The 24,962-nt window shown below is 48.1% G+C and overlaps 1 protein-coding gene across 1 annotated transcript in view; it reads right to left on the bottom strand.

The window, feature by feature from the left end:
* MAML3 (mastermind like transcriptional coactivator 3) overlaps nucleotides 1-24,962 on the bottom strand; it is a 233,542-nt gene continuing 208,580 nt past the window's right edge. Inside the window, exons 3-5 of the mRNA XM_030948249.1 lie at nucleotides 8,824-9,069; nucleotides 6,631-6,715; nucleotides 1-3,980 (exon numbers count right to left, since the gene is read on the bottom strand). Coding sequence (XP_030804109.1) covers nucleotides 2,989-3,980; nucleotides 6,631-6,715; nucleotides 8,824-9,069 — 1,323 coding nt within the window. The 3' untranslated portion in view covers nucleotides 1-2,988. The remainder of the gene's footprint in view (nucleotides 3,981-6,630; nucleotides 6,716-8,823; nucleotides 9,070-24,962) is intronic.

Below are 24,962 nucleotides of genomic sequence, written 5' to 3'. Positions count from 1 at the left end.
TTTTCTTTAAAAGCAACATCAGGTATTTTTCTACGTTTTCAGACTCTGTACAGGTCTTAAAAGGAAATAAGCAATGCTTAATGTACAAAGTAAAACCAGAAAACTAGAAAAATCTGAATAAAATGGAGCAAGTTGCTGTCAGGGATACAGTACAAATTAGTAATTAGATGTCATCTGAAGTGCAATACCACTGCAGTAAGGATGAGTCAAGGAATGAAATAAAAATACTCTATTTTAAACAAACAGTATATATATATATTTATATATATATATTTATATGTATATATTTTACAGATAGTAGACCCAGTGATATCTGTAGAATTGTAAAAACATATTTACAAGTGACTTTTTTTAAAACATTACATGTACATCAGCACCATAGTAAGAAAGGAAAAAAAAAACCCCAATGAACCCAAATCTAATAAAATCCGTTCTCTAGAACTTGATCCCAGTATGGAGTATTTGGAGGGAGCTTTACAAAGACAACAGAGACTCGTCTTGACCAGCATTTATCACCAAGGCCTGCGTCTCCCCAGTGTGTGGTGGGCGTGTGTTTCTGAGCTCCCCTTTCCCCTCTGTGCTGAGGTGAGCCCTGGTGGCTCTCACAAGGAGTGGGTGCTGTGCTGTCCCCAGCAGGGTGGCTGCCCTGCACCCTGCCACAGCCCTGTCACACACGTGTGTGCCCCGTGCTCGCACTGACACACACGGAGCCACGGCCCCTGCTCCCTTCAGGGAGCCTGCTGCTTCTCCCAGGCTCTGCCCTGCTAAGCCGTGCGTCCTCTGGGTTTTATATGAGTCCAGCCCAACACTGCCTGTCCCTTCCAGTCTGCCCAAGACATGCTGGCCCACAGGATGAACCAAAAACTTTGGCTGGTGCTCCCTTTCACGGAATTAGGGCCCAACCTGGCTCCTACTGAAGCAGCAGGCATGCTAATCATGCTCATCATCCTCAGCAGGAGCTGGAATTGGCCCTTGTGCTGTATTTTATAAAGGGGTCAGCTGAAAGAGATGAGGTTAAAGCCATTTAAAAAAATGTAGCAGTCAGGGCAGGTTGGATTGATGGCTCACCTTTAACACATTAAAAATGCAGCTTGTCCTGCTGCATCGCAGCATTTAGAACAGGTAATTCCCCCCACTAGGCAAGCCCAGCAAGGGAAATTGCTCAAAAGGGAGCCTCAAGGGGGCACAGAGATGGTTCCAGACTCATTTGCTCTCCCTCTTTAATGTGATGCATGTCTGTGCTCCATGGGAAAGGCAGGACATGGAAGAGCCAAGTGCCAAGGCTCAGCACCTGGCATCACTGGGCCCAGGGAGAAGAGCACAAGAGGAGGTGACCAGGAGCTGGGGAACTGGGACTGGCACTAGTACACTGCTGCAGGGCACGACTCATGGCTCTCAGAGGCCAGCACTAGGCCAGAGGGTGCTACAGCTCTGGACTGTGTGTCATGTCAACAATTTTATATGCACAACTATATAACCTGATAAGCAGCCCGCAGCTGAAAACTCTAAAGAGGTAATAGGTTCCAGAAAACAGCCTCCAGCTGCAGTTTGGGAACCCTGCTGTACACACTCAGAATGGCTGGTGACTTCAGTGTTGTGTGAGATCTATCACAACTTCATCACAGGTCCAAACAGTGGAGACAGTGATGCATCCCTATTATCTAAAACCTTATTGGGGCAGATCCCATGTTTGCAATACCAATTATTTTACCCACTCATGAATGTTCTTTACAGTATTCCTTCACTGACTCCTGTTCTTCAAATACTGCAGTGAATTTTATTCCAGCAAACCAGAGAGATTAGAGCAAACATCTGTTAAAAACTGAATATATCACATCGAGAGCCCAGACACCCTGGGGTAATACTACCCACCAAACCTGGGCTTTTCTAGAGGGGAGGAGAAAGTCTTCCTGTGTGCCAAACCCTCACTGTATGTTTTCTCATGCCTGTTTTGTCCTCCCCTGCCTGGCCCTTTGTGGCTTGCCTGAAAAAGAAGTGCAGCCAGCTTAGCTTGCTTCACACTGAAGGAACAGGAGGGGAAGGGAGTGAACTGAGAACACCCTGGGGAGGAAGGAGAGGGAGGCACCAGCTGAGGAGCTCTGCTAATGTCTCTTGGTACCCCTCAGCCCTTCAGCAGCCCAGACAGCTGGGCCATGCCAAGTGCTCTGACTTGGGAAGCACTATTTCAAGTCCCGAGGGGACTAAGCAGTTCATTAAGTTAACCCAGCACTGGGCTGTCTCCAGCAGCAGTCACATAATCAATCTGCCCTCACAACACTGCCAAATTCATGTTCTTCTGCACTTGTAGTGGGGTTTATCACTCTGCAATGAAAACGGTGACCTGCCTGTGATTGTTCAGGTTTGCCATGTGAGTGTTGTGCATTCCCTCAGGACGGCCCACAGCCAGCCCCATGGCCTGGCCATGGCTCCCCCAGACCTGCCTGCCCCGGGGTTAAGCCCATTTCTGACCAGGGCTGTGCAGTCACCACTGAGTGTCTGTAGGCTTTGCTCCCAGCTCTTTCCTCTGCTTCCCTGGAAGCTGCAACGTGCACAGTCCTAAGAGGTGGGACACACTGGGACCACCCCTCACCACTGTGCAATGAAGCCTTGTTTTAAGTGGCGGGAGAACGAATCTTCCCAGCCAGACACATCAGCTGGCTTTTCCAGTTTCTCCATTCTCACTCACACACACAGACACACACACACACACACACACAGACACACACAGAGTGGGCGCTGCCACGCAACAAAGATTGCTTGGTGACAGTTTTGGGATGTTGATGTTTTCATCGTCCCCTGAATCTTCCAAAGCTGGCTACAGATCAGCTTGGTTTGCACAATTAAAAACAAAAAAACCGCAAAATAACCCCAAGCCAAACCAACACAAACAAAAACCAACAATCCAGGGATGGGGAGAACATCTGACTTCCTCTTTGCTTGTTCAAACGTAACAAAACATAACCAAAGCTCCAGACTGCACAATCCCATTCACTGGGGGTTTCCAAACAACTCATCAAGTTCTTGAATCCACTCATCCCCTGGTCCGCTTTTAATAATGGAGTCCACAAGGTCTGTGCCCTCTGCTAAACTGGAGAACGACCCCCCTGCTCCTCCATTACTGTAGTTGTAAGAGATGTCCTGAGTGGGATTCCTCTCATAGGCCTGGCCTTGGCTGCTCTGAGCAAAGGTACCAGCTGGCATTTGCTGCGTTGGGGGCTGGCCGAAGCCTGGCATGGCAGGGACCCCTTGGCTCATTCCTGGCACCACCACGGGCCTGGCCTGGCCGCCTGCCTGCTGCCCAGGTAGGGGCTGCAGCAGCTGCCTCCCCAGCGCAGGGTTCACGGCCCTCACGGTGCCACTCGTGTCCAGCACTGTCTGACTGAGGCCCTGTGGGAAGGGCTGCTTGGGCAGCCGCGGCTGCCCCGAGGGCATGGCGTACGTGGGGCCGTTGCTGAAGGGCCCCATTTCACCACTAGTCCTTCCAGGTACGCCCTGCAGGCCTCGCTGCTGCCAGTTCTGTGTTCCCTGAGGGACAGTCCCCATCAGGTTTTGAAGGCGTGGCGCTTGTGGCCTTGGCAAGACCTGGCCCACAGGTCCTTTCATCTGCTGCTGGTGCTGGGGAAGAGCAGAGTTTACCAGCATGTTCTGACCAAAACTGCCAACCATTCCCACTGCTTGTCCAGAGGCAGGCTGCCTGGTTCCCTGGCCCGTGCTCTGTGCCAGGTTCATGCCACTTTGGTTTGGGTGCTGCAACATTTGGCTCATGCCCGTGCTGATGCTGTACATTCCTGGCTGGCTGGGAGAGGCATTGCTGTAAGGAGTCACGCCCATGTCCGACTGGCCCGCGGTGGTGAGCAGCGTGCTCGAGCTTGGGGAGGGACCCATGGCCATCATGCTCGCGTTCTGGGCCATCATTCGGGATGTCCTCATGCTCTGCAGCGCGGCTTGGTTTCTCACAGCCACTATATCCTGCGGTGAACCTGCACCAAAAGGGGACGAAGGTAAGAAAAGCCCACAAGCCTGCAAATCTTAATTAACACAGTTTTGCATAAGAGACAAACTGTAGGAGCATCCTCAGCAGCACTTATCTTCTTCAGCTACACCTAATCCAGCTTCTAGTAAGCAAATGGAAAAACTTCCACTGGTCTTCTTGGTTAGCAGCAAAGCAGCTGAACTTCAGTTTACCATTTGAAGCTCTCCTTTAAATATCTCCATTGTCTTTCAAAAGTAAGCCTTGAAAATGGAAATGTCAGTCTCAGAAGGCCAATCAATTCTTTTAATAGCTCAGGAGGCATTAATGAATGGATTTTCTATAGCATAGCTACTGATTCATTCTATGGAAAGAAGAAAAATCGGGTTTTTGTGGACATTTAAAGCAGGGAGAGTGTATTAGTGAATCAATACTATAAGCACATTTTACTTCACCTTAGGCCAGTGATGGGAAACCAGAAAATCCTAGCCTTGTTAAATTCCACACCGTGACAGATAACTTAACCATGCTTGTGTCTTACTTTCAGGGGTAGGGGAGAGCTACTGATTTCTGGGAAGCCAATATGCTTCTATATTTACTATCTTTAAATAAAGACAGTTACCTGGAGCTCAGATTATGCCACGGGTTCATTGTGGATTTGAGTCACTACCAAATACACCAGTCAGAGTCACTAACTAAATAGTCAGATGCTGCAGATTTGAGTCACTGACTAAATACAACACTCAGCAGGGGAAGCTCAGTGTATGAGGCACACAACTGTTCCAGGCTCAAATGTAATTAAATGCCAGGTGTATATATAAAATCATTGCTTAAGAGTTCAGAACTGTACAACAGAATCTCAATGTTCTTTAATCAGCTCCTATTTGCTGTCCCTCAGTGGCAGACAACATCCCTGAACATCCGTGGGGAGTGGAGAACACTGGTCCCTGTTATTGATGTTGGCTTGGTTTCCATGAGAAACAGGTGGACAAAGGAAGCACCATTTCTATACATGTAATTCTATTATATAAGGCAGAGGTTGGCTACAGCTCCATTTTCTGGAGCACCACAAGCTAATGGTGGATGCTTTTAGCTCCAGCACGCAGCTGGAAATGAAACATTTTGTAGCATGAAGTGAGACCATCTGGATCTCACTGGAACAGGCCACGCGTAGTGCCAGCTTTTACTTTATTCATGCTATCAAACTGCTTTCTTAATGACTGGCACTGGGGTTCCCTTGATTTTTCTTAACTTAGATCAGCTGCTTTCATGATTAGAAACAGTCTTTTTATGATGACTCGAGCACGTGCTTAAGAAACAGATAATGTTAAAATCTTAATGCATCTTTAGCTATTTTTTAATTGAGAATGGCAGCTGAAAAGCTCCGAAAGAGTCACTAACAGCAAGTGGCTCACATACTACTTTTGTTAACTACTGTACATGGCATAAGTGACAGGAGATCAGACAAGGAGTAGTTAAAAGAGAGATGCAACAGATTTCAAGGTTTTAGGCCACCTTCTGGTCTCATTTACACATAACCTACTGCACTGGATTACGTTCATGTGACTAAAAAGGAAAAAATGGTGAACTATTTAAATTAGTTCATTTATGAAAATGAATTCATCGCTCTTTCAGATTAGCCTAAACTCTTCTCTCTTTAATTTAAATAATACATTCAAAGGCAGTGTTTCAAAGAAGCATGAATGCAGAGAGATTGTATGTGTGCATCTCAGTGGATGGCTGTGCACACACACTTCTCGATTTTGGAAATGAATTATTGGGGGAAAAAGTAATTCCATACAGAACTTATGGTGCCAAAGATAAAAACGAGGAGGTGATTAGAAGAAGCCACCCTGATATATGCCAGCAGAAGATGTGGCTGCCTGTTCACGTCCTGGGAACCAGAATGGCAATGTGGAATGTCCAAACTGCCTCCCTTGTTTTCTGTTGCATCTACATGGTATTATCATGAATATACAGCACAAGTGTGTGTTCATTTCATGTCTATCTAGAAATCATGGTTGGTGAAGACTTCAGCTGATGCTTTTCACCTAAAAAGCTCAGAATTAACTTCTTTTCCTAAGCCAAAATGAGTGCACTTACATTCTTCAGTTACCTGGGAGCACATCAAAATAATACTTGTAACCTCTATTTACATCTCATATATTTTACTGTGTTCCCCACACCTGACACTTATCAGTCCCTTCTCTAGATAAGGATGACCTCTCTTAAATTCTCTGCTCATTGAATTAGATAAAGTGGGGAATGAAGGAGGGGCAAAACCAAGATACAGTCAGAAATGCTAGCAGGAAAAAAACCTCATAAGAGTAGAGGTCAACAAGATAAATCCATGAATGAATCGATGACATCTGGATGTTAAAGAGGCAAAACAAATGTCATTAAAAAAAGGAGGCGAAAAAAGTGAAAAAAAGAAAAAGCAAGCAGTTTTCACTGAAGAGAGCAGAAAGGAAAATACAAACTTAACTGAATATGCAAACTTGGGCATTTGTCTTTGGTAAAATATGTGGTGTGTGCAACAGCCTGTATTCCTCTTCTGGTACACTGCTTTAAACCTAGTAGTCACAAACTGCACAAGCTTTCACACAGTCGCTACCTTTAGGGCATTGACTCCAAAACAGGGAAAACAATTGGATTTTTACCTTGGAATTGGCTGACCTGTTGCACTGGATATGGGCTTCGCTGTTGATGCAGATGCTGCCGAGGCAAATGTGACTGCTGCTGCATCTGCTGAAAATGAAGACAGAAAGAAAGCAGAAGAGAAAGAGATGATTAATTAATTAACAGGCTGGTGGCAAAACTGCAGAACCTGCAGTGGTTATTTCGTGAGGTGTTCTGGAGAGACGGGCAGAGTCATCTGGAGTCCTCCTCAGAGCACTTGGGCTACTCAGCACCCAGACTCTTTTTGGCTCAAAAAGGAACATGCACCGAGGCCAAGATCATCATCACTCCTTGCTTACAGCCATTTCACCCTGACCTCTACAGCATGAGCTGAACTGTCTTCAGGCAGAAAGGAGAACTAACTTTGCCCATCTAGGTCTAAGGGCAGCTGTAGCCACACACACTCTCTTTCCCTCAGTCCTGCCAAGGTCCAGAGGCTTGTGCTCCTGGTGCAAGACTTTGCTCCATGGCTGCACTTATAACACTCAGCTGCAAGGATTACTGCATCCTGACCCAAGCACTGCAGCCTTGGAGCATTCCTGAGCCAAACCAGAAATGGATTCCTAAGGCACATTCCCTCTTGTGCTTCAGTGAATGATATTTGGGGAGTGGTGACTGCAAAATGCTCCCTTGATCCAGACCACGCTGATCCTCTGTGGTTGTTCTCTACGAACACTGGTGAATATTTTAAAGTGGAACCAAGGGCTGATTATAAAAACAGAGCTTTCAGATGCTACAGTGTACTCAACGAAGGGCTGAAAGGGCATGTCTGGCAGCATCACCTGCAGCTGTACAAATACTGTGTCCAAAACCAGGGATGTGTAACAAAGGCAGGAGAATGGCAGAGACAGGAAAGAAGGAAGTGCTAATCCCTGTGTTCATAACTATGTGTTACACACTATCAAAAAGAAAGAGGGACTCTTGTAAAGCACAAACTACCCCAAAGCTGGGAGCCTGAGGACTGTGACTTCACCGTTTTTCGTGTCTGAAAGGTGAGTCAGCACACCTGACAGCCTCAGCTTGGTGGCCTTTTAACACTTTTAGGCTTGCCTTCAGCATCCAAGTGGCTCTTGGCTCTTACTGGCTCTTGGCTTTATGCATGTGAATTGGCTCAATCCAGGGGATGCATTACTGCATCCTCACTCTCATGCACTTGTTCATGCTTGAATCAGCTCAGGCTTCTTTATCCTAAATATTTCTAGGAGCATCCTTCCTGTTCACTGAGAGTAAATTTTTCTGTTTCTCAGGGGCAACAAGAGAAAGGGGGGATTTCTGTGGTTACATGGCATGCATGTGTTCTAACACAAATTTAAGCAGATGGTCTTAAGCTGTTTTTCCTTAGCAAGAGAGGAGAAGAGGAGCTTAAAGGAACTGCTGACCTACCAGAGCATTATCTAAGTAACATTAGGGGGCTGCAACTTTAAACTTGGGTATGATCTTGTAGGAACTCAACAGTGTGACTTTCCACTGGCTTTCTCTTGGGCTGCTTTAAAACGACACCTGAATTAAGCACACACCACTGTTCAGACTGCACAGTTTAACATCCCTATGGCAAAGCCCAGGAGCTCAGGTAGCCAGGTTATAGCTCCAGTGCAGCTCTGCCACACTGCCACTGCCAGAGGCGGCTGTACTGCTCTCCCACTTCAGTCTCTGGTTCTCCCCTCGCTGCTGTCTCTCCCTCATCTCACCTAATTGCTCCTCCTGGCACTCAATAAACTGGATTAAGGAATTGGCCTGGGTAAATAGTAACATTTTTCTTTGCGAAGTCTTCTTTTAACCCATGTCCATTCTTTGTCCCAGATCACTGTGCAGCTGGGCACAGATTTTGCCAATGCAAGACCACAATTAGAGCTAAGGGGGAGCACCTGTGACTGTAACTGCTCCTGAGTCTGCTTCTGCTGGACTAAATGCACCATCAGATGCCAGGTTAAGAGCTAACTTTTCCAGTGCCCAAAATCCAACGTGACTATTAAGCGCACCATTGGAAACAGGGGTAATATTTGCCAAGCTAATGGTAGGACTGATTGTTGCCTCTTCTTTGACAAGCATTGCTGAAATACCCTGACAGGACCCACAGGGAGAGAATTCCCAAATCTAGAAGGAAGGGCTGGTGCTGCACTGCCTGCAGTGCTTGTGCCCATCCCAGATGCACTGGAGACCGATGGATACTGTACCTGCTCCGCTAGGATCTGCTGCTGCTGCTGCTGCTGCCTCTGCTCGCGGAGAAACTGCTGCTTCTGCTGCTCCATCGCATGGAGCTGCGCTCTCTGCTCCATCAGCATCTGCTTCATGATGGCAGCCTGGGGCTGGCTGCCCAGGAAGTGTCCCCCGGAGCTGCTGCCTGTGGCCAAGCTGCTGGAGCCCGCTGGGACAGGCGGCGGCAGGGGCCCCACGGGCCGCGACAGTCCCGCCTGGTGCTCCTGTGCAGGGAGACAGACACACAGACAGGGAATGCCTCGTTACTGCCTGCTCCAGGGGCAGGGAATGCAGCTCACCAGGCTGAGGGGGCACAGGGAATGCCTCGTTACGGCCTGCTCCAGGGGCAGGGAATGCCTGGCCTGCTCCAGGGGCAGGGAATGCCTCGTTACGGCCTGCTCCACGGGCAGGGAATGCAGCTCACCAGGCTGAGGAACAGACAGGGAATGCCTCGTTGCGCTGCTCCACGGCCGAGGATGCTCCCACGGGCAGGGAATGCAGCTCACCAGGCTGAGGAACAGACAGGGAATGCCTCGTTACGGCCTGCTCCACGGGCAGGGAATGCAGCTCACCAGGCTGAGGAACAGACAGGGAATGCCTCGTTACGGCCTGCTCCACGGGCAGGGAATGCAGCTCACCAGGCTGAGGAACAGACAGGGAATGCCTCGTTGCTGCCTGCTCCACGGGCAGGGAATGCAGCTCACCAGGCTGAGGAACAGACAGGGAATGCCTCGTTGCTGCCTGCTCCATGGGCAGGGAATGCAGCTCACCAGGCTGAGGGGGCACAGAGGCTGTGCGTCCCGCCTGGAGCACGGCCGAGCCATGGACTGCTCCCCACAGGGAATAGGTTCCTCTTTTCTCCTGCAATTCAAAGCCCCTCAGGTAAAGCAGGAGCGCTTTATAATTAATTCCTAGTGAAATAATGAAGTTGTGAGCTAAGTTTTTTTCCTGCTTCAGAGTAGTGTTTTTCTAAACTTTTTCTCCCTTCTCAAGGAGACAAGTATATTTTCTCTTCCTTTCTGTTTCCCTCTCTTCATTTAACATAGCAACTTACCACAGCCCTCTGGATTGAGGAGCCAAGGTGTTAGGTGCACACAATGAATAGTGGGAGCTGGCAGCACTAATTGTTCCCCAGAACCTCAGGATTTAACTCCATTAGGTGTTTATCCCAGATTTCCATCCTGCAGCACTGCACCAGTGTGTGTGGCTGGAAGGAATCAGGGCAAGCGCCTTCCCTGCACACACCCCGCTCTCTCTTCGTGTTCTAAATCCAACTTGCTGCCTTTTAGTGCTGGGAAAAGCACCGAGGAAAGGTCGGAAAGGAAATCCCATGTGCGTCCTGGTGGAAGGAAGGAAGGAAGTGGCAGAAGAAAGTGGAGGGAGGGAGGGGTGGAGGAAGGAAGGAAGGAAGGAAGGAAGGAAGGAAGGAAGGAAGGAAGGAAGGAAGGAAGGAAGGAAGGAAGGAAGGAAGGAAGGAAGGAAGGAAGGAAGGAAGGAAGGAAGGAAGGAAGGAAGGAAGGAAGGAAGGAAGGAGGGCCCGGCTGACGGAACGGTCCCGGCGCCGCCGGCAGGTGGCGCTGCTGACCCGCGGCCCTGCCCCGGCGGAGCCGAGCGGTGCCCGCCGCTTCCCGGGGCCTGCGGGAGCATTCCCGCGACTCCCCGAGCCACCCCAGGCTGTCCCAGGGCCTCAGGGAGCATTCCCAGCCCCAGGCTGTCCCGGGGCCTCGGGGAGCATTCCCGGGACTCGCCGAGCCGCCCCGGCCCAGCCCCAGGCTGGCTGTCCCGCGGCCAAACCGGCCTCACCGCCAGCGCTCCCTGTGGGCCGGCTCGGCACCACGCCGCTCTCGATGCCGTGTTCGCAAACTGCGTGCCCGGTCCCTATCTCGGGTGATAAGAGCCCGTAGAACCTCTTTAACCGATGAACAGAGACGGCAGGTACTTATTCAAAACCACCAACTCGATGGCAAGGACCTGTATCGCTTTAGCATCCTTTGTGCAAGGCCTGCCCGGGTGAGGTCCGCATTCACCTGCCTCACTGGGCGTTTGAGTTCTGTCATCCCTGTGTGATCTGGGCGTACAGAAAGGGGATCTTGCAGCACCCACGCCCACCCAGTCAGGGAAAGGTTAAGTTCAATGCTGGAGTGTAGCTTGGGAAACGAGGGTCAGCCTTTCTGCAGGAAGGTCGGGTTTTCAAGGACCCTCCCGTGGAAATAACAAATACAATTTGTCCATATCTCTGCTTTTCGCACATACTCCCTGAAGGGCTCTGCGAAAGGCAGCTCTCCGATATTTAGGTTCTTTCCCCTTTTAACATCTATATTGGCCTGAAAGTTCTCTCGCTGTTCCTCTCTCCATTCTCCCCCAGTCCCATCACCTGCTTTGCACCTTACAGCCTGGTCAAGCACAATCCCTGCAGCACCCTAGGGCCAGGGCTGCAGCAGGGGCTGGGTCTCCCCCAAGCTGGGGTCAAGGAATCACTGAGGATCCCTCAGCTGCTCCTGCTCCCAACCCTTCACCCACCCCTGTCACTGAGCTCCTGCTTTCTTTGCTTGGGGGGGACACACACATTTATTGGCTGTCTCCAGCAGAGCTGATGGCAAAAGCCTTTTCCTACCACCCCTGGCCCTCCCCCGGCTTCTGATGAAGCCGTCAAGCTCCCAATTGCATAACTGATGCACAGGACTATCCTGTGTTATACTGGGATAGTGGCCAACTGCTTCCATTTATAGACAAAAGCAAGGCCATGCTGCCAAATAATGGAGCCTTTGCTGCAGCCACTACAAGGTGAAGAAGGAGGGGGAAAAGCCCAGGAGCCGAGGGGCATGCTGTGACATCCCTTGGAGCTTCCTCTGCAAGCTTCAGTGCACAGCTGCCTTTGGGGCTGCAGCCCAAGTCCTCTCTGAATTGCCTTAAAAAAAATCTTCCTACAGAACTCCTGTCCTGCTCCTAATGCACACACAGGTATAGCTGAGGGACACCTCACCCCACACAGAAAGCACTCCATTCTCTGGTGAATTATGTTATAAATAAATGCTGGAGGTTAAAAGGAAGAAAGTTTTGAAAGGAGCCCCACCAGCTGACGTGAGCCTGGAGAACTGTGCAGCAGCTAAAGGAAATAGAAGATTAGCACACAGGTGTCACTTCCAGTGTTGTGTGTTCAGTCATTTCGAGGTACATCATGAAAACTTCCCGTTGCTCCTAAAGCCAGTCCTTCATCTAGACCACCCTCCTGCCTAGAACATTTCTTCTCCTTTCCTTTTTTTTTTTCCTTGGAAAAAACTCTTCCCAGCTGATGATGAAAGGCCCTTCTGAGATCACTGGGAGCAGCCCTGGGTTGTGTGTCCTGCAAATAACAGCACGGCCCAGGCAGAAAGTGTCTGCAGGAAAACGCTCCCGAGCACCTGGGAGCAGAGCTCTGTCCCCAGAGCTGTAGCCCTGCAGCTGGCACTGCTGCTGTTGTGCTCTGAGTGGAGATGACACCTGGCAGTGTGGCAGGGAACTGGGCACGGAGGAAGCAACACTGCACTCCACAGGGCTGCTTCCTCCAAGCCATGGCAGCTCCAGACCCAGACGCAGTCTCACCACAGGGGCCGAACACCAAGTCAAACAACTCAGGCTAAGTGCAGCACTTTCACACTTACAGAGCTTAAAACCCAAACTAATGCAAGCTTCACTGACAACCCTCTTTGCTCCCGCTCTGACTGTTCCCTCATCCTCCTACTGCACCCTGAGCCTTCCTGCTCCTCCTCCTCATTCCTTGCTATCCCTTTCTCCTTCCTACACCCTCTGCCTTTTCCTTCCTCTGCATTTTCCTTTCTCCACCAACTGGCGCCGCTGCCTCTTGCTTCACTCTCCAGACACCCCCATCGGCTCCCAGCCTGTAGCTGCATCTCACCCCTCTGGTGTCCCCAGTGGCCCACGCACACAGCTTGGCTCACCCTGTAACTCCGGGGATCTGCAGCAGCAGGGGGACTGCCCAGCTCCTTCCCCCAGGGCCCTGTGCCCAGGTGTGCCCAGGGCTGCTCTGTGGGCAGGTGGTCCCTGAGGAGAGTGGCAGGATGCCCTGGAAGGGGAAACACAGATTGTATTCTCAGGCTGTGATATCTGGGAAAATGGTACGATGCGATTTCTCACTTTTCACTCGGGCTCTGTTTAACTCCACTCAAAGCCACTGTGTGCTGCTCTCAGGCTGCAGACAGCCCTCTCCTGCTCGCAGTGGCTCGAGCGGAGTCACAGGCATTCCGGTGGGGAACAGCGGCGCTGCAGCTCCACTGCCGGGTCCTCGCCCAGGGACAGGTGAAGCCAAGAGCTGCTCACATAAAGGGACAATGGTGCCAAGGCCCCTCAGCTGTGGCACAGAGCAAGTTCAAACGCAGGCTGGCCCTGCATCAGCCTCCTGGGAGCCCTCCTGCCCCTGCAGCCTCAGCTGTCCCCTTCTAAGGCAGCCCGGGACAGAATTAAGAGTTCGGCCCCTGGGAACAAAAGCAGGTATTGACGGAGCCAAAGAGCTGCCTGTTCCCAGAGCTGAAATGTGACCAAATGGTCAGCATTTCCAAATGGTCAGCATAGCACACCTGGACGGGCTTGTAGGTTTGGACAGGTGCAGGGCACTGGGTGAGATGAACTTGTGCAGGGATCTGACTGCTTACTTAATGCCTCCGCAGGAATTGCCCCCTGTGGATAAGCCAATCCTTAGTTAAGCAACAGGAAGATAAATCCTGTGTCCTCCCAGTGTATTTCCAGGGCTCTGCTGGAGTGGTGGAATGCTCTGCAGGAGCTCAGAGTAACATGTGTGATATGTACAGTTACGCACAGTAAAATGATAACAAAGGGGAGTGGAAACGAGATTTTCCTCTTTGTCTCAAATCTTACGTGCCTCTTCCTTATCATGCAGTGATTTATTCCTTGCACATGTCATTCAATCCCCCAACTGCAGCTAAAAGCAATCACACAATTTCCTTTCAGAACAAGCAGAACGACCACCAGCTGAAGCCCCAAGAACCAGGGGGGACACCCAAGGCTGCCCATTATCCATCCCTCTGTGCACAGACCGATGCATTTGGAGGAGCCAGCTCGGCTCCCGCTGAAGGCCAGGGGGCCAAAGTGGCACCTCAGGGAAAAGGGGGCTGTTCCAGGCAACTACTGGCAGGAATCAACAGAGGATGGGCATTCCACGTCTCAGAGCAAAGCACTGCCCAACAAGCTGCAAGAAACACAGCCTGGAAAGCAGGGTTGGGAATGTGTAAAACAGACAAACAAACATAATTTTCTGTGCTGTTCTGTGTCATGTGAGCGAATGGATATTGAATATAAAAAGCAAACAGAAGCCAGGAGGTAGCTTATCCTGCACACTGCATCAGAAGAATGACACTCAAAAAATGTACGCAATCAGACATCTACATTTTAGAGTCAGAGCAGAAAAAGTAGACAAAAAAATGATTTGTGGCAGAAAATGCCTGCCAGCGAGTGACTTAAAGAGCTCAATCCATTTAGCTTACCACAAAAAGAACGGAGAGATGCTTTTGACCATGGTGGATAAAAATACCTTCATGAGGGAAGAAATTCCTTAAAGAGCTCTTTTATCCAGCGAAGAAGGCAAAACCAGATACAAGGACTGGAAGCTGAAGACAGATTCAAATCAGAAAGAAGAATCACATTTTTGCCCTCTGATTCTGTTGCCTGTCAGAAATGGCAGATCACCACCATTTGAAGGATGCATGCCCCTCTGGATAAACACAGCACCAGTGCAATGGAATGGGTGTGATGCTCCAGGTGATGTGCAGTGCTGTCTGCCCTCACCTCTGCACAGCCCTGGGCTGCTGCTGGGGACACAGGCACTGCCTGCATGTCTCTGTGTGTGTGTGGCTGTCTGCTAAGGAGGGGGATCTCCAGCCTATTACTGGGATCAAAAATATGACTCCATTTCCATACACTAGGTCACAGTAAAACATCATCTCTGGCCAGTGTTTTCAGAGCAGCCTGAAAGCACATTCCTGTACTCCCTCAGAAATATTTCTATTGAATTCTTTGTAATGTTGGGACTTATTGTGTCTCGCAGGGATCTTAATCCTCTCTCTAAATCAGACTGCCCACAGCAAAGCCACCTTTCTCAGAATGGTACCATCTGACAGACTAAGGAAATTACAAATCCATTAATTTCAGACTTCTGGGGGTGTTTTTTGCCTCAGAAAAAACAGTGTATGGGAGGAAGGGATGGAATCCGCTTGTTCACAGCTCCAGCTCCAGCAGCAGGCTCAGCAGAGCAGATTGCTTCACCTATTTCCTCTGCCATCCAGCCTCAGGGAGGGGCTACAAACCTCTCCTCCCCCCAGGCCCCCGGTTGCCATGGTCTTTCATGCAGCATCTGAGCAAACAAGATCCCTCTGATGTTTGACACCAGACCTCTGCATGCAGCTGATTTGTTTTCCTTTCACCTCTCTTCACCTGCATCTCTCCTCCCTGTGTTTTCCATACAGTTTATTCTGCCCACAGAACAAACTGGATCTGTCAGACTTTGGTGTATTTTTGTTTTCTTCTAGGAATTTTCCAGCGTCTTCATTTCTGGTGATGAAGTAGGTAACAAAGGCTCTAAAAGGGGCAGCTGTTTTTCTAACACCATTTAAGAGCTAAAGGCCAGCAGAAGTTCTTCCCAAAGCCTGTGAGGAGAAGGGGCTTTGCTGGCACCTCCCCACACACCCACTTCTGCTCCAGCCCAGGGGTTTCACTCCACAAACCCTGAGCACAACCGACGGAATTCAGGAATGACGGATTCGGGAATGTAGCATTTCAACAGAATGCCACTGAACTTCAACCAGCTTCATAAAACCAGCTTCATTTTCTCTTTTACAAATAGTTGCTCTGGTGATCTCTCCCTTCTCTCAAGAAAGAAACCTTTGCAGGGGAGCTCAGTCCTACTTTCAGTTTTGTTTACCCCCAGTTTCACCAGCATACCACAAGACCATGGTATGGAGTGTAAGGGTATAATGGGTGGGTTTGTGCACTGAGAAGTATTCATTTATCTCAAATAACTATTTTCCTTGCAATTGCAATTTTAATTGGCATTATTATTTTTAAGAGGGAAAAAAAAAGTGGATCAGCCCAAATTCAAACCAAAATACCCTCCTTACATCCATATCTTTAAAAAAAAAAGGAAAAGAAAAAAGAAAGAAGCACTGGCCTTCAGGCAAGGCTGGTGGCAGGGAAGAGGGCGAGGATTTGAAGAAACACTGAAGTGCCCAACCTTCTATTTTAGGCATATTGTGAAGGCTGTAATTACTGCACTCAAAGAGTGCTGTGTGAAGCTGTGCCACCATGGCATTCCACAGTGTGGTCTAGCACTCAGAAAGCAAGGGGGAACCTTCAGGGAGCAAAAGGCAGGGGAAGGGAGTTGAAAACCTGGCCCATGCCAAAGCTTTTCCATGCCACATCCCTGCTGCCTTCTCCCAGCAGGGAGGGCTTCCAAGGGTACAGATCAGCCCCTCAGGAGGAGCTGTGGCTTGCCATTTCAGTGCCAGCTCAGCCCTGTCTTAGTAGATTTCCTGGGACTTTGGAAACTGATCCTGGAGAAAAACGAAAAGTGAGGGCTGAGCTCATGGAAGCCACTGGACCCTGAAGCTGCTGCCTGGTAGCAATTTTCCTGCTGCAGGTTTTAGCTTTAATCAATGCCTCCTTCAAACCCATCCTGGAGCAGGAGGGAGGAAAGCTAATGTGAATTGCAAGGATAATCACAGCTAGAGAGCTCCTGGAAAGAGGGAGAGAAGAAAAATGGAAGATGAAAGCAAGCAAATGGTTTAAACAAACACTCACACAGGGCCAATGAAAAGGGGGAAGAGAGGGAAAATGGCACAATAAAAATAAGTGATGTAAGAGAAAGAAAAGCTTCTAAGCACACACAGGGAAAAATATGGGGCTTGGAAAAAGCAAAAGTGTAAGAAAAATATGCTCTAATGGAGCTCTCTAGAAGTTAACATTCTACATTATCAGACAGCCCCTATCCTTCTAATGGCCCGAGCCTGTAGCACATTATCACCTTGGACCCGTGGAGCTCCCTGGTTGCTGAGGTATTTCGAAGTGCCTGGCTCTAGCTCATGCCTAGCAGAAGCTGCCTGAAGGCTCCTGTGGATGACTGCAGAGATTTTTTTTTTTGTTACTCTAGCTGAAATTTTTTTAAACTTCCTCTTGGTTGTTTTGTTTGAGCATAAACAAAAGGTATTTTTTCACACTTAAAGGTGTTTTTCAGATTGTTTTCTCTGTGCTGTGATGAATTAAATCTTTCATTTTTAGAAATTCCAGCTTGGCACTTGTGTTGCTCCTCAGCAAGCAGTGTGTAATTTGCCAAGCCTGAAAGAACCCTGGCTGAGAAATAAACACACTGTGGGCCATATGCTCTCCTTCCCCTCTGCAGGAGGCACCTTACCTCAGAAATTGGGAAGAAGCTGCACTCACCCCCATGGTGTTGCTTCTGCCAAGGCAAAAAAAAAAAAAAAAAAATCCACAGAAAAATGGCAAAAGGCAAAAACAAAAGGCAAATGGGTACACAGTGACTCAGAGCCCTGGTGGCCTTCAGCAGATTATGATAAAGGCATTGGTGCTTATGAAGAATGTTCATCTGTACCTATTCATGCATAAATTCCTTGATCTTCCTCGGCCTGACAGTGACTTCAAAGAGCTGGAATAACTCCCTTGCCTTGTTTGCAGTGTGCTTGTCCGTGCAGCCCCTCTGGAGCTGGGACTTCCATCTCAAATCAAGAGCCACATATTTCCATAAGGTAGCTGGCAGGCCCAAGGGAGGTGCTCCAGCTGCCTGGCAAAGCAACAGGAGCTTTGCTGTGGTTTCACGTAGCTAACTGCTGATAAACCAGGCTGGTTGGGATGGCACAACCTGGTGTAGGGTTTCATTAGCTAGTTCTTTTAACACCCTTGAATCCAAGCAACCCAGACCACCTGGTTCCAGCACTTGAAACTCTTTTGATTTTTCCGCCCTCTTGGATGTTGTTTTTGTGTTTCCATTAGCCACCTGGCCTTTACTGTGACACAGTCATCTCAGCCTTACTGAAAACTGAATAAAGCATTCTGATTTGGGCTATGCCTAGCAGTCTTTAACCTCAATATGTCCAATAATGTATGGCTCCCTCTATTTATAAAAATAAGGAAAACCTCACCATTTAATTAATTTCCTTTGCAAGGCCTAACTCAGTTCAAGTTTTAGAAGAACTGGCTTTATCCCAGCACAACCCCAAATGCCTTTTCGCAGCGTTGGACTCACTTCTGAAGCCCTGCCTTCATTGGACTTTGCACAGGATTGTGTTGATCCCTCCCATAAGAGACTCAAAGCAAGACATGATCTCCCTCTACCCCCACTTCCTGTCCTGCCCAGCTCCCTGCTCCTGGCCACAGAAGAGGTGGCCTCATCAATGGTCCCCAGCCCTTATTCTTGTCCTAGCAACATCCCTGGGTCCTCTCTTCTCATTTCTCTTGCCCCCATCTGCCTTCTGCTTTCGTCTATCTCTCTCTCCTCTTGCTCTTTCCCATTGCAGCACAAACAGGCTTTATCTTCATGTGTAAAAAAAAAATATCCAAACAACCTTTGACTCCTAGTGACTCTCCAGCTCTCTATTTCTTCTCACTGTCAGCTCTAAGCTTATTGAGTCTGCTGCTGCTGATTTATATGATTTAGACTGAATTTAGGCCCCATCTCCAACAGATTCTTTCTCAAACGGGTTTTCACATCTCTCCTGTCACAGAAGCAGAGTCAGAGAGTTTCTAATTTTCTTTGTCTGGCTGCAGCTCTGCACTACACCAGGCTCTCTGTCATAGCCTGTCAGCTCCCTCTGGAAACCTGGTCCTCCTTTCCCAGTGCTCCTACTTGACTCCAGCACCTTCCTTTGCTTGTTCAGGGTTACTCAGAGTAGTTTGTCACTGGTCACCCTCCCACCTGCTGCTGTTCTTTGCCTCTGTGTCCCCCTTCCTTGTCTCCTTTCTTTCTCCCTCGTGTCTCAGAGTGAGTTCTCCCTCTGCACATTCAGGAACCTTCTCTGCACCAGTGACTCACCGTCCTGCCTCTCTGTCCCTGGCCACTTCCCGTCTGTTCCAGCTAAATCCATGCCCTGCCTCTGGGATTCTCTTGTGGCTATCTGTCAGCTCAAGCTCAAAGTAGGCTCTCACTTTACTCCCTAGGCCTGCTGTCCCTCCTGTCCTTCAGTGCCCATGGCCTGGCTGTCACTCAGTGCATGGCCGGGCTGTTATCTGTGCCCCCATGCTCTGTGCAGTCCCACAGCCAGGCTCCTGCTGCCTCACACCCTGACACCTGCAATCTTGCCCTGCTTGTAGACTGCCCGAGTTCTGCTGTCCTGCTCGTGTTTTTGGCCTGTCACCCTGCCTGTGCTATCTCTCTCCTTGCAGCCCTCTCTTCGACTCCCTGTGCTCTGGATTTCTACACCCTCCCTTGCTCTCAAATTCAGCTGCAGCATATGCCACCTCACACATCATCTCTCTTTCACTGCTGAGACTTTCTGTCACCCCATCACAACCCACTCTTTTCCACAAGTTACATTTTAGCTCTAAGTGCCTTCGTGCTTTCCTCCCTGCTGGATGTCATTCTTGGGAGGAGAGTCTCCAAACCACCCAAATCTGACCCTGAACCGTGCCCCAGTATAGTTATATTTGTAGAAGTTTCTGTCTCCATGATGTCCAGAAGTCTTCTGTTTCCTTGTACTCCCTGGTGTGTTTGTCTCCCTGCATTATCTCTTATCTTGCTCTTAGGTTAGGAGTATTTGTGGGGAAGGAAACATATTTACATCCTGCATCTGCAGAGAGCCCAGAACAATGAGACTCCTAAACTGGGACTACAGCTCAGAGGTGCAATAAATAGTGTAACAAATCCAACTTCAATCTGCATACAGCTAAATACACTATTTTATATTCTGTAGGTATGAAAATACCATTATTTCACTGTGCCCTTGCTTCACTACTTCTTCTCTTAAAGAACACAATATAAGGATGAGCTATCATGGGCTGAAAAAGCCAGGAAATGTTAAGTTACAGTTCCCATGGCAATTGCACCTCAGCCCCCTCCAGTGCTGTACAAAGGTTATCACCATGTACAATAACAGGGGATGCTGAACACATGCAAAGTGACCAAATTACTGTTGTGGCAGATAACCAGGTCTTTGAACTGCTGTGCAGGTAAAATCTTAGGCATTTACTGGGCTTTTAGCATTTAAGTCTGAAAATGTGAAGTCCAATAAGCTATAAATAAAAGTCAGAATTATGTTGTATAGCAAGTAGCTGGTGCTGGCTTGGAGTCCTCCTTGAAAAGACACAGCTAATGCCAATAAGAAATATTTTCATTACTTTATGAGCTCTGGTAGCTGTCAACTGAGAGAGGGATCTGCCGATCAGAGAAATCTGGGGAGACATCAGTGTGTCAGAACAAGTGAAAAGACTTGACACAGAAGGCACATTTTTGTTGAGCAATTTGCATTAGCACTTCTGGACAAATTCTACATTTCACATGCAATTCACAAACCAACAGCAGCATTGCTAATTGGTGCAGTTGCCAGTCAACTCTGGTGCCTTGTTTGAGCTATCACTAACGGGAATGAAGACTACAGTCTTTCTTTAGAAAAAAATGCAGCAATTATTTTCCAGACTTTGACTTGCGTTCCCCCTGCCCCCACTTTCATCCTTGTAATTTCATTATCTCAGTAACTTAAAAAGGACGTGGAATAGAAAAATGCAAATCTCAGAAAAGTCCTGCTGGAGTTATTAATTAAAAACACCACTGTTTGCAAAGAATGATGCCCTTCATTAATACAACCTGCCATCACTGTGAATTCGACCGTGTCTCAGGGTCCCAATGCAAAGCTGTTTGTGTATCTGAAAAAAACCCCAGGAAGTGGCAGAGCACTGGTGACTCAAATCCCAGTCACCAAACCAAGGCCGGGCTCTGCGAAAATCTAAAATGCTGATGGAATGACAGAATCTCTCTGCTCCCTCTTAGGTGATATTAGAAATTATTTAACTGAAAACAGGGCAGATCTCCCATCCATCATTCTTTATCCTTTGTAAAGTTGAGTCTCCTGAGAAAAGGAAAAAGCATCCACAATGCAGCTATTACCACTGCTCAGAATGCTCAGGCAGCTGCAGCTCAGCTGAAGGAAGGTTTGGCTGACTCATTTTTGTAAGTTAGAGGGCTATTTTTAGGGAACATTTCCTTTAGGTCTCTACAGTGCAAAATCCAAAGGAGCTAATGACATTGGCAGGTGCCTAGGTTGTCGGTGACCTCCTCTAGCTAGCATTCACATTTCCTTACTACATTTTTTCATAATGTATAGTGAAAAAGGGAACAACCTACAATTAAAGATATTCCAAAGCAGCTTCAATACCTTTTCTATTCAAATGCTCAATGAGAAAACAATGTGCAATAGCAAAAAAAGGAACAGCACAAGAAAAACTCGTGTACGGAAAAACAGATACACCTAAAGCTAAATAAACCTAATTCTGAAGAAAGTGGTGCCAATGGAGTATTTTGATTGCTTCTCTATGGATGAATAAGTGTCTGTAATGCACCTGCATTCTGACCCTGATCTTTCTGCAGCTGCAAGACCCCCATCCCCTTTCTTGCTTCCCTTGAGATCTTCTTGGCCCCACCCTGAGGTCCAGCCTGGCTGTTGTGGCAGTCACTAGCAAAAGCCACGTCTTATCCACATCTCCCAGCTGTGCTCTCCTCAGAAGGAATAAGAAAAGCTACAGTAAAGCCAGGAACTCCCAATCCTGATCATGAGAGGTCTGTCCTGGACACTGATGCTGCTTTATTTTCTGCAGTGAGGCACAAAGCAGGTTGTTGGGCAGACTCCTGTAGTACAACTTTCTGGTGTGAGTACCTCTCCTTGGGCTTCCTTCTGCTACACCCTGGGTTACTGGCACAGCAGTCACCTTTCCCTGTGACTAAATCCTGATTGGAGGCCCAATTGTTTTGAGTCTGACTGCACAGTCCTCTTGGCAATCATGCTATGCACACCCCCTGCTCCCCAGGCTGAACCAGTTGGTATTTGGGGAAACGGGCTGGCTGGGAGCTCGTTTGTGCCTTGTCCCAAACCTGAGTCCCCCTCTGAGCATCCCACCAGTGCTCACCCGGTGGACCATGGAAAAAGGGAGGCTCTGAAATCCCCAGTGATATGGGTGCCTCCTTCCTTCCAGCTACTTCATCCTTTGTCTGTATTCAAAAGACTTTGCCCAGAGAGCTGATACCTCAAACCTTTCACAAAGCAAAGCCAAAGTGGCTTTGTGAAACCACGGGCTGTACTTCCCAATCATAGAGCAGGGCTCCAATTTACCAACACGTGGTGTGGCTGTCAGCTGTGAGTCTACAAAAACTACAGAAGATAGCTTTGGACCTCTTAATACCTTATTTCTGATATGTGGAGGGACTGGGGAGTTTGCAGCTTCCCACCTGCTTAAATATAATTCACTACAAAATATCAAACAGATGCATTCAGCCCTTTGTAGACATATCATTACCTTATGTGTTGATGTAACACACATCTGTAGCATATTGGCAGTACACCTGGTTGATGTGTGGGAGACTCCTAGGTTCAAAGTCTCCAGTGTTTCTTTTGTTCTCTAATGAATCCTTCTTTTGTTTAGCTCCACCTCCCCTTAGGTTTTAGCTGTAACTCTGTCATTAGCATCTGAAATTTTCTTTCCTCCAAAACTACCTACAACACTGCAATAGACTGGGTACCTAGTAGGAAACACCTAAATGAATCACAATTCTTACTTCAGACAGGTTTAACAGGGCTGGGTCACTTTTTAGCAGTACTGTTGCTCCATTAGCAAACTTGTTAACCAAATATTCCCCCTAACACCATGTGAGGTGAGATTCCTGCGCTATATTCTAGCTGGGAAGCTGAGTTCATAATGTTTCAAATAAAGGATGCAGTCATCACTGCTAGGAGTGTCACAATTTTTGTGAGTTTCTGAAGACTCTCATCTGCTTCTTAGTGTCCAAAAATCAAAGCACTCAGACATTTCCACAGTAGCTCCTGAAAATGTTGACCTGTATCCTTTGGGTGCAAACATTTTGTTGAATTTTCACTGGATTTCAACCTCCCACACCCGAATTTTCTAGATATTATGTATGAAAACACATGTAAGACTGAGATATCTCTGGCACACAGACTGGCAGCTGTGGTGTCCATCAGAATCACCATCCATCCTGGTGCTGGCATCTTTCTGGGCTTCACCAAAATCTACCAACAAGTTCTGGGAAATAAGCAGCTGAAGATGCTACTATGGATTTGCTACCACAGATAGGTACAAAGACAGAAAGTCTTCACCCATTTGGCTGTGAATGAAATGCAGTGGGGGTTTTGCTTTTAGAAAAATGCCAAGTTTATATCCACTGAGTTACTGTGCTGACTCAGTGGGCTGACTCCGGGTCTTTCCAAAGCTGCCAGGCCTCTTCTCCAAGACATCCTAGGAGCTGCCAGAGATGGCCAATGCTCAGGGTGTGAGCTGGGGCATTTCCTCTGTGAGCAATCCAGCAGCCAGGCAGGAAGGCCCCCCCACTGGCAGAAGGGTTGGGACTCTCCAGTGCTGTGCTGCTTTCACGTGTCACAGACATCTCTGCAACTCAGCCGCCGTGCTCGCGCTTCCTGGTCCTGCAGCCAGAACACCACCTGAGCACCCTCCAAGGCAGTTCAGCTGCACAGAAAGGATTGGGATTTTAGCATGATGACACACGTCTAACTTTGCCAGACGTCTCCAAATTGTAACAGAGTCATCAGACTTCAGCGTTCAGTTTGTCACTGCAAAAACATCGGCTCTTTAACAAGCACAACACAGCAGCAATGTGCATTGTTGCCCTATACTCATCAACCAGAAGTATTATTTTTATTTAACTGTAAGTGGCATGTTTTCTTTGCTGGCTTCCTTCCAAATTATTCTGTTACTCTGAGCTGAGGTAGTAGTGCGTGTTTTCACTGCTTACAATGAGACACTTCTCTTTTAAGAGATATAAACACACCATTGCCAGAAAAAGGCATGGTGACAATGATCAGGAAAAAAACCCCAAGCATAAGTAAACCTCATTCTTCCTCTCCCTAACATTTCAGAAACAATCCTGCAGCAAACTCCAGCTGCTTTGGCTAGCCACTAAAATCAGCAAAGACGCAAGTCAAGGCAGAGCCACAAGCCTTCAAAAGCTGCTGGGGGAAGTGGTACAGGAAGCTCGTGGAGTGGCTCTGTCTTCCTGCTGTTTGTCCTCACAGCACACTGTGAACCTCTGTCCTGTAGCCCTCCACGGTGACTGTAAGCGCAGTGACAGCCACAGTTGTCACCTGGAAGCACCCTTCCTTTGGAAAACCAAACAGCTCCACACTCACACAGATCAAAAGCCAAATGCAAATGCAGAGGAGGAAAGCTGCTGCAGCTTCAGTCGGTGCTGGGCACACAGCTGTTTGCAGGAGAAAATGACTGAAGATTTGTAATGGCAAAATCAAGGTGCACAACCTGAAGGACTAATTAGCTTTGTTTCATTCCCTCAAAATATTTCCTTATGATCTAAACTGTGTGGCAGCGATTTGGCAGTTTGGTGATTGTATGTGAAACAAACCAGTGTTGTCTGTCTCATTTCCAGGTTTTTACTGTTATTATCCCTCACTAAACTTGGACTGCTTCAAAATTTATTTTCTCAACTTTCTTAAAGGCTGTGGCCTTATACAAGTGAAAACCTACAACACTGTTTTGCAGCCAAAGTCTGCCTGGAGGGTGAGAACCTTCCTCTGCAATGGTCACACGGCATTTTCTGGAGGTGTACAAACAAGATAAACACAGAGAGGTCCAAAGATTGGTTAAATACCAAAACAAACTTAATTGCCTCATTAATTGAACTAGGCCTCACCTCCTCCAGAATGATTCAACCCTTTCAGCACTGGAAAAGGCTGGTGTTGACACTGTCCCTGTTTGTCTGGCTGCATATCAGCTCAGGAAAGTATATTTAGCTCCAGTGCGCTTGCAGGATTGCATCTTGCAGCTCCACAGGAAATCTCTGGAGTCAGAGCTAAAGATATCACTGCACACGTGGAAATTCATGGCCAGCTGTAAAACTGGGGCT

This window comes from Camarhynchus parvulus, chromosome 4 (genome assembly GCF_901933205.1).
Source record: "Camarhynchus parvulus chromosome 4, STF_HiC, whole genome shotgun sequence".
Lineage (NCBI taxonomy): Eukaryota > Metazoa > Chordata > Aves > Passeriformes > Thraupidae > Camarhynchus > Camarhynchus parvulus.
The sequence above is the reverse complement of the archived record's forward strand: the minus strand, read 5'-3'. Positions and strand labels throughout refer to the sequence as shown.